Here is a 12028-nt window from a genome sequence, read left to right as displayed (position 1 = left end):
GATGTGGCCCATATGGTGGGCGTGGCTTTGGTGGTAACGGCAGACTGGGTGGGACTAAAAAGTTCAATTTTTTTTTCTCTCGAGAAGTTAAAATTGATTGATTGATTGATTGATTGAACCTTTTTTTTTTTTGCACATGGCTGTGAAGGCCTAAAGCGAAAAGGTTTTATAAAATCCAGCTGAAGGCCTAGGACTGGGGCGACGACATGCGTGCCCACAGAGAGGGTTCTGCGTGCCACCTGTGGCACGCGTCCATAGGTTCCCTACCACGGGAATAGGCAATAGTAAAGATAAATACACAAATATCTTTTTTAAAACCAAACAGTGTTTTGCTGGTGGAAAAATATAATTTGAGATCCATAGTGTTATGTCTTCTAATTTTTGTAGCTGCAGTATAGTGTTACTCAAAAGTTTGCATACTTATTTCAGCAGACCCAGACAGTAAGAGTTTTGCCTATCTGTCCATCCATTTAATTTCTATACTGCCATTTCAGCTGAGTGATTCAAGAGAGATCAACAAAGCAGCAAAAACGTAGTGGTCTTATTCTTAACTTAATCTTGTATATCTGCATATTTCAAATAATTTATCCTCCTTAGTGAAATGTACGCCAAACTGATTTAAGGAGGGGATGAAACTAATAGGTTGAACAAAAATGAACAGGAAAAATAACAGCTAAGAAATTAGTACTTCCGGAGATATTTTAGATTTCTCATTTTTTGCTCCACTTTTCTTCAGTTGTAATATACTCTAAGGGCACTTTCCATTGTTCAAAAATAATTTAACCTATTGCAATTAATGTATTCATACCAAGCTGATGCATGGCTGCCCTTACCCAGTTTCTATTGACAGAAAGCTTAGAGGTTTCAGTTTGCTAGCAACTATTACCTTTATGTTAAACACCACTTTTTCTTGGTAACATAAAAATATATGAGAATATTAATAATCAGAAGAGGTTTTTTTTATTTCAACTGCATGTTCATTCTTTAGAAGAGAGTAGCAGCAACGTAGCCTAGATTTGCTGGGATGTCACAACAGATAGCAGCAGCTAGCAGACCTTGGCCATTCTCAAAAAAATTAAGGAGTGTGGAGTTTCATTAACGAATGGAAGACCACTGGGAAATTAAACCAAGAAGCTGAAAAAAAACCACTCCAGAAAAGACTTCATATTATGCTGGGAAAGCTACCTGGCCATATTCATGATGGGATTCTCCAAGATATAATAAGCTTGGATCTTACATATTCCATGGTTATTCTTATTTTATGTATGTTTTTTGTTACCCCATAATTCAGTGAGCAGGCAAAATGCTGCACTTCAAAAACACGCCTTTCATATAAAATCTGCCTCTGTCATCCACACAACTGGTGTCAAGAAGACGTAAACAATCATAACACTGTTAGTTTTAAGGTGCCAAAACATCATTTTGAGTTTGTTTTTGCTGCAAAGGAGCAACATGGCCACACTCCCGTAGTCTCCATTCAAGTATCACAGCTTATAAAAATCAGCAGTTCGCACTGAACTAAGTTTGAGTTTTCACGTCTAGGTCTTCCTTGATATGAAAACTATTTATTGGCTTTTAATATTTGTAAGCTGCCCAGGGTCGCTTCTAGGTGAGATGGATGGCAAAGAAACAAATTAGATAAATGGATAGATATAGATAATGGTAGATGATAAATAGATTGAGATAGATATAGATGATAGAGATAGATATATAGATGATAGCTAGATGATATAGATATTGAGATAGATGATAGATGGATAGAGGGAAAGAGGGAAAGGGAGATGATATAGATAGAGAGGAAGATAGATGATAGATAGGGAGATAGATAGGGAGATGATAGATGGAGAGAGGAAGATAGATGATAGATAGGGAGATAGAGAGAGATAGGGAGATGATAGATGGAGAGAGGAAGATAGATAGATAGGGAGAGAGAGATAGATGATAGATGGAGAGAGGAAGATAGATGATAGATATAGATGGAGAGAGGAAGAGATAGATGATAGATAGGGAGATAGATAGATATAAATGATAGATGGAGAGAGGAAGATAGATGATAGATAATTGATAGATATAGATGGAGAGAGGAAGAGATAGATGATAGATAGATAGATAGATAGATAGATAGATAGATAGATAGATAGGGAGATGATAGATGGAGAGAGGAAGATAGATGATAGATAGATAGACAGACAGACAGACAGAGATAGATAGATAGATAGATAGATAGATAGATAGATAGATAGATAGGGAGAGGGAGAGAGGAAGATAAGATAGAGCGAGGGAGAAAGAGGTGATGGACAGAGACACATGGAAACGGAGAGAGAGGAAGATGATAGGTAGATAGAGGGAAAGAGGAAGGATAGACAGGCAGGCAGACAGACAGATAGACAGATAGATAGCCGAAGGGAACAATCAGAAGCAAGGTGGAGGGGCTGCTTTGGAAGACTTGAAGGACCAACTTAGGGACAGAACTCCTTGAAGAAACTCTATGTATGTAGTCGCTAAGAGTCGAAACCGACCTGATAGCCTATAATCAATCAATCAAACAAACAAACAAACTCTCTTGGTATCAGTCCTTCTCTGATCATTTCCTTCTGGACAAACTTTTTTTTTTTCTTCATCCCACCCAAGAACGTCTAAAAAGAAGCCGGAGGATTCTAAATCGAAGCGCGGGACAATTCATCCCAAAGCCGGGCGAAGAATCCCCCATTGTGACATCACTCCCGGTAACCAGTGAGGGAGAAGCGCGTCCTAGCGACAGCCCCGCCCCTCCCGTTCGCCAGCCCCGCCCCCAGCGCTGTGGGTGCCCTGCGTTTCGCAGAGTTTCTCTCTTCCCCCTTCTCTCCTGCGAGGGGCCGAGTTTCGCTTCTTGCATTGATGGGGAGGAGGAGGAGGAGGAGGAGGAGAGCCAGAGAAGGGAAATGGGGCGAGCTCGCTAAGGCCCTGCTTTAAAAAATCAAGTCAACAGGAGGGCGAAACTGAAGACAATGTGACAGCAACTTTTCCCACCGTGAACTAAAGGATCAGCTTCTGTGCCTCCATCTCTGCTCGACTTCGTTGGGATAAATTGGGCCAGGAATGTAAAAATGTTGGACACAATCCAAAATGCAGTCACAGAGGCTGGCAAGAATTTGTTCATAACCCTCCCCAAACTCACTTCAGAAGGTAAGGTTTATTTAATTGTTGCATTAAAAAAAAAAGGGGGGGGAATATACTCTAGGGCTGTGAATGCCTTTTCTGGTTATATCTGTAAAAATCCCTAGTTTTTGATCTCCCAGTGTTGGAATAGAGCAGACATGGCAAACACATGGCCCGGGGGCCGGATGCAGCCCACGAAGCGGTTTCATGTGGCCCTTGAAGCCATCCTGGAAACAGTGAGGGAATGGCCCTCGCTGCCTTGGCCCTGGCCCAGGCCAGCCAGGAGCCAATGTACAATATTGTGGTGGCCATCTATGCTGAAATGCATTCAGTCTTAGCTCCACAAGGCTGTGTGGAAACAACAAGGAACCAGCCCCTGCCGTGTCAGCCCTGCCCCCTGGGTGCATGCTGGGGAGGTGTCACCCTTTGTGAGGAATGAAGAAATGGACCAGGCCTTGGTGCTTGCCCCGGTCTCACCCCCTTCTGCCAGAGACCCTCAGATCTGTCCCACTCCTGCCCACGCCCCCACAGGCACCCTTGATGTGAATGATGTAGAGCTGGCCACGCCCACCTAGTAGGCCACACCCACTCGATCCACGCCCACCCAGTAGGCCGCACCCACCCTGGCCACCCCCACCCCTCAAGGGCAATCCCAATGCTGATGCGTCCCTCAATGAAATTGAGTTTGACACCCCTGGAATAGAGCATGAAATTTCTCAAAATATGAAATGAAAATGTTCCTTTAGGCAAAACATGGCCCAGTTAAGCAAGCCAAGCTGGCAGGTGAGGTTCGTTCCTTTGCAAAACTTGTGGAAATTGGATGGTGGACCTAATTCTCAGTTAGGACTTATTGGTGTTATTATTCTTTGATGGAGTTTATTCAAATTTTTTACCTACTTAACTATTTATTATTAATTTATCTCTTCTGGTAATTTAATTCTGTTAATTTCTCCTCTTTCAGTACCCTGGAAGGTACGGAACTCAGGAGAGTTTGCCTTTAGTTTACCACTAGATGGCAGCAGCAAACTATTGTGGTTGCCCACAATAAGCTAAGCAGGGTCAGTCCTGGATAATATTTGGGTGGGAGACAACAGGCTGTAAATTAGACTGGAGGCAGATAAAGGCCATTCAGCAAGAAAGGGAGGGCCAAGTAGAAAGGACAGCGAGGAGTTGAGTTTGATTTAAAGGAGGGTTTATTTTTTTAATTTACTTTATTTGAAAGAGGATTTATTTGTTTATTTGTATCCAGCCTTTATTATTTTTACAAATAACTCAAGGTGGTGGACATATCAGGCACACTTTCCTCCTCCCATTTTCCTCAACACAATCAACACTCAGCTGGCTTTCATGGCTAGGGTGGGACTTGAACTCTTGGTCTCCTGCTTTCTAGCCTGGTGCCATAACCACTAGACAAAACTGTCTATTGGGTCAATTGGCCCCTTGGGTGAAATCCCAAAGCATCTGGATCACCACTTGAACACCATCAGCATTGACAAAATCCACATTGGCCAATTGCAAAAGGCAGCTTTAACAGTTTACACCCTACAGTGATGCCTTTGACACCATCAAATAAGACCTACCTATCCCAAGGCCTTGGGAAGGAGTCAGTAGATGGATAAAAATACCAAACCCTATCTAAACATCTCTCTGACTGTGCAATGAGCCGCAGTAATAAATAATAACTGGAGAAAATCATAAAATACAAAGACCTGCAAATAGGGATTGAATGACTGGGGCAAAAGAGAGCAAAGGTAGAACCAATAGCGCTAGGCACCTTGGGTGCAATCCCAAGGTGAACTGCATCGGCATTGACAAAATCACCATCGGTCAATTGCCAAAGGCAGCTTTCTTTGGAACAGCTTACATCCTACAAGGATTGCAGCTGCTTATTTTTTCAGGGTCAGTCCCTGCTGTGTGAACCAGGCTTCCTGTGCAGTTGAGATGGTTCCCACATGAATGACCATCTGGAAACTTAAAGACCAAATTGGTCCATAGAGTCAGTGGCGACTGAGAAGACCCCAGTGAGAAATTGAGTTGATTGCTGCATTTTTTTTAATGCTGTCTTTATCATGAATGTTTGTATGGAGTTGTCATTATGTATACAGGTAGTCCTCAACTTACAATGGTTCGTGTAGTGACTGTTCAGAGTTACAGCGGCACTGAAAAAAGGGACTTATGGCTATTTTTTACACTTGTGAACGTTGCAGCATCCCCAAAATCATGTTATTAAAATTCAGATGCTTGGCAATTGACTCATATTTATGACGGAGTGTCCTGGGGTCATGTGATTACATTTTGTGGCCTTCTGATGAGCAAAAACAAAGGGATGTCCAGATTCACTTAACAACCATTTGACTCACTTAACAACTCCAGTGAGTCACTTAACAACTTTGGCAAGAAAAGTTGTAAAATGGGGAAAAGCTCACTTAATTGCTGCCTCGCTTAAAAACAGAAATGTTGGGCTCAGTTGTGGTCATAAGTCAAGGACTACCTGTACTTATAAACCATCTAGAGTCTGACTGGTTGTCATGGACAGAAATCAAATCCATCCAGCAATAAATCAGTTCAGTAAGCTTCTATCTAGGATTTTTTCTCTTTGTAGAGTTACGTAAAAATTGTGTTGACAAATAAATATGTGTGCCTTACATTTCAGAGGTTGTTAATATTTGGGACACCGTTTCTGAGTTTGTTGAGAAGCAACTATCGATGAATAAGGTAGGACTTTTTGTAAATTTTTCTACTTTCATTCTTCAGATCTAGGTGCTTATTATTTGTATTTGTATCCTGCCTTTATTTTTTTTACAAATAACTCAATACGGCGAACATATCCTCTTATTTTCCCCACAATGACAACCCTGTGAGGTGGGTTGGGCTGAGAGAAAGAGTGACAGCTCAAAGTCACCAACTGGCTTTCATCTTGGCTAAGATGGGCTTGAACTCACTGTCTCCCGTTTTCTAGCCTGGTGCCTTAACTAAGGCTCCAGATTTTGTGGGCACGACTTTTTCTTTTTTTAAATGTACAGGAAGGAAACACTCTTTCGTTGATAAGATTAGGTGGTGAGGAATACCATAGTCCAGGGGTAGGCAATCTTGGCTCTTTTATGACTCGTGGACTTCAACTCCCAGACTTCCTGAGCCAGCCATGCTGAGGAGAAAGGAAGAGTTTCCAAGCTGAGCCAGGCTGGCTCAGGAATTCTGGGAGTTGAAGTCCACGAGTCATAAAGCAGTTTAGGCCTAGGCCAGAGTGAGGCAACCTTGGCTCTTTTATGACTAATGGACTTCAACTCCCAGAATTCCTGAGCCAGCCATGTTGAAGGGAAAGGGAGAGGTTTTCAAGCTGAGCCATGCTGGCTCAGGAATTCTGGGAGTTGAAGTCCACGAGTCATAAAAGAACCAAGGTTGTCTACCGTGCCATAGTCAAAGTTAACTGTGGTTGGCTTTCTTGAGAAAGATAACTTACCTTATGTGCAGCCAGAATCTGAAGATTACATTTAACACAACACAGTAAGCGAGCAAAATGCTTCGGCTGAGATAGGCATATGTGAGACTGATTGGGGTAGATTGTAGGGGTGATAGTGAAATATAATTTGATCACATTTTATCTATCTGCATCTTAAATTGCGGTGCTTGATTTTAATTTCACTTTAAAAATGTATTTTATCCCAATTTTATTTTAAATTGTATTTTATTCCTATTTCACTCTAAATTATATTTTAACTAATTCCATTCTAAATTGTTTTTACTACACTTTAGTATAACGTGGGTTTGGAACTCTGCATCTTGATATGGCCCACGGGCTAATCAATAAAGGTTATTATTATTGAGAAAAAGGAGTTACTGTGTCTCCCTGAAATTAAGAGCTACCTGAAAATAAACCCTAGCTTGATTTTGATGCGTGCACCTAATACAGGGGCAGGCAACCTTGGCTCTTTGATGACTCGTGGACTTCAGTTCCCAGAATTCCTGAGCCAGCCATGGTGAGAAGAAAGGGAATGGTTTCCATGCTGAGTCATGTTGGCTCGGGAATTCTGGGAGTTGAAGTCCACGAGTCATAAAAGAGCCGAGGTTGCCTACCCCTGGCCTAATATAAGCCCTACCCACCCCCAAAATAAGCCCTAGTTAAGAGCCTGTGCAGCTGGCTGCCCGCCCATTCTGTCTGGTTGTTCGCGGTGCTGCCGTCATCATGAGGTGAGGCGAGGAGGAGGGGGTGGAAATGCCCTACCTGCCTTGCACCTGCTTACCTCAGGGCCCCCGCAGCCAGGCCTTCCACGCCCCGCCACCTGCCTCACCTCATGGCAGCACCAACAGGCCCGTCCAGCAGGAGCCTGCTTGTGTGCGTTGCCCCCGGCCTCCGTTTCACCGGCAGAGGCCTTCAGGAAAGGCCTCTGCAGCCGAAAATGGAGCCCTGAGTCTTATTTTCCGGGAAACACGGTAGTAGAGACCAGCAGGAAGTCTCATGTATCTTCAAACCAGGCATTTGGTCACCACTTTCAAATAGATCCTCAAAGACAGACTTAGCATTTATCTCAGCTATTACTTAATTTGCCCTTCCTTCCTTCCTTCCTTCCTTCCTTCCTTCCTTCCTTCCTTCCTTCCTTTCTTCCTTCCTCCCTCCCTTCCTCATTTATTTCCCACACAAATTTTAAGATCTTCTCTCAGTCAGAAGACAAGGGATTAAGAATATATAAGAGTAGACTGTGTTAAATCCTACCCAAGGCTTACTTACTCCATCCATCAGAAGTTCGTTCGCATTCAGAGCGATCAAGACATTTTTCTTAAAAAAATATTTCACTTCATCAGTGACTCAGCTGGTGCTGCAGTATTAAAATTCTTTTGTTCTGTGATTTATTATTCCTTAAGAGCAAGCCTTCCAATTTTCTCTTTGCCTGTCTGCCTGTCTCCCTATTGTTACGTTTTATCTACATTTTCAGAACAGACCAGTGTTCATTACCCTTATTTTGCTGATATTTGTAGGGGAAAATGCTGGTTTGGTGAGTTTGTTGTTGTTAGTTGCGAAGTCGTGTCCGGCCCATCGCGACCCTGTGGACAATGTTTCTCCAGGCCTTCCTGTCCTCTACCATCTTCTGGAGTCCCTTTAAGCTCACACCTACTGCTTCAATGACTCCATCCAGCCACCTCATTCTCTGTCGTCCCATTCTTCTCTCGCCCTCAATCTTTCCCAGCATTAGGCCCTTCTCCAGTGAGTCCTTCCTTCTCATTAGGTGGCCAAAGTATTTGAGTTTCAACTTCAGGATCTGGCCTTCTAAAGAGCAGTCAGGGTTGATGTCCTCTAGGACTGACCGGTTTGAACGCCTTGCAGTCCACGGGACTTGCAGGAGTCTTCTCCAGCACCCTAGTTCAAAGGCCTCAATTCTTTGGCACTCAGTCTTTCTTATGGTCTTGGTGAGTTAGTTTTGTACAAAATGTAAGAGCTGAAATATGATTTTTCAGTTTGTTCTGTACAACAGTTCATTTAGTGACCACAGCACTGAAAAAAGTGACTTATGACCAGTTTTCACACTTACGACCATTGCAGCATCCCCATGGTCACATGATCAAAATTTGGGTGCTTGGCAACTGGCTTGTATTGATGACGGTTGCAGGGTCCCGGGGTCACGTGATCATCATTTGTGACTTTCCCAGCTGGCTTCCAACAAGAAACATCAACGGGGCAAGCCAGATTCACTTAATAACTGCATGATTTTCTTAACAACTGAAGTGACTCACTTAACAATGGTATTAAGAAAGGTTATAAAATGGGGGGGGGCAAATCTCACTTAGCAACTGTCTTAGCAGCTGAAATGTTTGGCTCAGTTGTGGTCATAAGTCAAGGTCTACTTGTACTGTAGGTTGAGAGCCTTCAACATTTTACTGCTCCAACTCTCACTTGTAGCTCTTTCTTTTCCAGGGTGTCCAAATTCCTGGTCTTGGGACATTCTCCTTCCTTAGAGAGAAACTGCAAGTTGGCAGTAACAGATCCATCTTCCTGCAACGGCCTGTCTTCCTTCTTTCCGAGAAACTTGCCCAGATCCACGGACTAAAATTCAACAAAATACGCATTCCGGGTGAGAAATTCAGTTGCAAGCTTTTCCTGTCCCTTCAAATCTAAACCCTTTGCTTTACCCCATTAAGTTACCTACTGAACAACATCAATCATTTTAAAAGGATTATTTATTTATTTTATCAGATTTGCTGTCCTCTTTCTGTCTCCCAAGGTCATTCCTGCATACCATTACAGTTATTGATTGACTGGATCTCTATGCTAGGATGAGCTCTAGGTGTCTATGGAGATTCTCAGTCATCCAGGTCATAGTTGTCTCAAAGTTGCTTTTTCAAAAGGCAATGGACTGTTGGTTTTTTTTGTTGTTGTTGTTATTGTTTTGACTTTTCACTTCTCATCCAAGAAGCTTCTTCAGTTGTGATGGTGGGGGATGGAAGCATAGATCTTCTCCATCCCCCCCTATCATAACAACTGATGAAGCTTCTTTTTTTTAATTAAGCTTTATTGGTTTTTAAAACATAAATCACATAGTAGTTGGTTAACTGTGTGTTTGCTTGGTTTACATTTGTAAAGAAAAAATCGTTAACAATTGATTTCTATAATTCACAATCCACATGTTCAAACAGATGTTTCTTTTTTTCTTAAATATTCTCTCTGGTAGATCCCATCAACTATATTCTTAATTTTCACTTTAATATTTTAATATTTTTCCGTTGATCCGTATCTTTCTTGAGCAATGTGTTTTGCTGAATCAGAGAGTTTTTCCATCTGTTTTTCTCCAACCAATTATACAATTTGTTCCAGATTTCGTAATAATCTGTTTCACTCTTATCCTTGAGTTCTAACGTCAACCTATCCATTTCAGCACAGGATAAAATCTTATTTATTACCTCTTCTTCTGAGGGTGCCTCATTATCTTTCCATCTCTGTGCAAAGACTAATCTTGCTGCTGTTAGCAGGTGTAGTAATAAGTATAGGGATCCTTTATTGCAGTGGTTCTCAACCTTTTTAATGCCGGGACCCCCCCAACTGGTCGTAAGTCGAGGATTACTCAACCGGTCGTAAGTCGAGGACTACTCAACTGGTGCAGCACCGTTTGCAGAATGGGATTTTTGGTGGGCTCAGCAGGGCAGAGACAGCCTGGACAATTCCTATTGGCTTTTGAAAGCCAATAGAATTAGACTCTATTCAAGAGAGTCTATTCTATTGGCTTTCAAAAGCCAATAGAATAAAAGGGAGTAGCACAGCTAAGGAAAAGGGGAAAAAATGGCGGACTGCGTTGTTTGGCGACCCCCGTGAAACAGTCGTTCGACCCCAAATGGGGTCCCGACCCACAGGTTGAGAACCACTGCTTTATTGTATCTATCCTTAGTGATATCCAGCAGAAAGAGTTCTGGCTTTAGCTCAATGTTCTGCATTAGTATCTCTTCTAAGCCTAACACTCTGGGCTTTTTTCCTCAGAAATGTTTCACTTCTCATTCAAGAAGCTTCTTTAGTTCTGAAAAAGAAGGGAAACGTTATCGAGAAACACCTCCCCCCACCCTGAGAAAGTCATCTTGCCTTTTTGGAAAAGCACCTTTGGGACCTAAAGTTATCCTGCTAACATATTACCTAGAGCCTTGGTGTCCCAGGGGTTAGAATGCAGCATTGCAGGCTAACTCTGCCCACAGCCTGGAGTTCGATCCTGACTCGCTCGAGGTTGACACAACCTTCCATCCTTCGAAGATCGGTAAAAGGAGGACCCAGATGGTTGGGGGCAATAGGCTGACTCTGTAAACCGCCCATAAAGCATCACGGGGTGATATATAAGTCTAAGTGCTATTGCTATGATATCAGTTTGCCTACAGGGCAGTGGTGGCGAACCTATGGCACGCGTACCAGAGGTGGCAATCGGAGCCCTTTCTGTGGGCACGCGCGCCGTTGCCGCAGCCCCGCCTCCCCCACAACCTCCGTCCTCACCAACAGCCTCCTCCAGGCTCCCCCATGTGGAACAGCAGAGCCAAGCACATGGCAGCTGGGCAGCAGGGGCAAGATTGCCCTCGTGCCCCATCATGTGCAGATGCTGCTGCGGGTGGAGGGCGTGGCCACCATGGTGCTGCAAGGCTGCCTGGGCGATCTGTGGTGAGTGGCCCTGTGGGCGGGTGGAGCAGGCTGGTGGAGCGGGGGGGCGGAGCAGGGGCAGGGCGGAGGGCAGGCTGGTTTTGGGGCACTCGGTCTCCAAAAGGTTTGACATCACTGCTATAGGGTATTTCTCCCTTCCATACCTTCCTAGGTGATATCCCTATTGTCCAGCTGAATTTCATTGTGTTGTCCCTGGACGGCCCCTTCAACAGGGACACAGTAGAAGGATGTGTCCGAGAGACCCTCCTGTCTTTCTCGAGGTCCATTGCCACCAAACAGATGGTCGAGTTCACCTTCAAAGGGATTGGCGTCCTGATCATCCGGGATAACAAGGTGAAAATGAAGTTTTATAAAGATTTTCTTCACACCATGGATGGAAGCGGAACACTCTTAAAAGCCCTGACAAATGTAAGTTGGTTAGGTAGTCATTATGTTCTAAAACTCGATAGCTTTATGGTTACATCTTAATAAAAACAAAACCTGCTAATGATAAATTCAGCGTGACGATGACACCAAAACAACCAAGTGACGGGGGTTCAAGCCAAATCAGGACCACTATGAGATGGCTGGATTTGCATTTTTTTAACAATTAGGTATAATTAATTAAATTAACATGTATTTGAAAAATTACAAATATAAAATTAATATCATGAAATTAACATAGTATGTTTGTTATGTTTATAAATAGCATTTTATAATTTTTCTCGGCTGCCTTATATGTTTATTTTTCTACTATATTGCAGTTGTTTCCAATAGTTTTTAGACTTG

General features: G+C 43.0%; 1 protein-coding gene across 2 annotated transcripts in view; it reads left to right on the top strand.

The window, feature by feature from the left end:
- Positions 1–2792: 2792 nt before the first annotated feature.
- Positions 2793–12028, top strand: part of CCDC81 (coiled-coil domain containing 81) — a 28544-nt gene continuing 19308 nt past the window's right edge. The window contains exons 1-4 of one of the 2 annotated variants that reach the window (XM_039342966.1): positions 2793–3165; positions 5792–5853; positions 9047–9203; positions 11412–11593. In XM_039342966.1, the coding sequence (XP_039198900.1) occupies positions 3087–3165; positions 5792–5853; positions 9047–9203; positions 11412–11593 (480 nt within the window). In that variant the 5' untranslated portion in view covers positions 2793–3086. Of the gene's footprint in view, positions 3166–5791; positions 5854–9046; positions 9204–11411; positions 11669–12028 lie in introns of both variants that reach the window. The other variant, XM_039342965.1, reaches the window with a different exon arrangement.

Source organism: Crotalus tigris, unplaced genomic scaffold (assembly GCF_016545835.1).
Source record: "Crotalus tigris isolate CLP2741 ecotype Arizona unplaced genomic scaffold, ASM1654583v1 scf7180000017828.1554129, whole genome shotgun sequence".
NCBI classification, from domain to species: Eukaryota; Metazoa; Chordata; class Lepidosauria; order Squamata; family Viperidae; genus Crotalus; species Crotalus tigris.
This window is presented reverse-complemented; position numbering and strand designations above follow the sequence as displayed.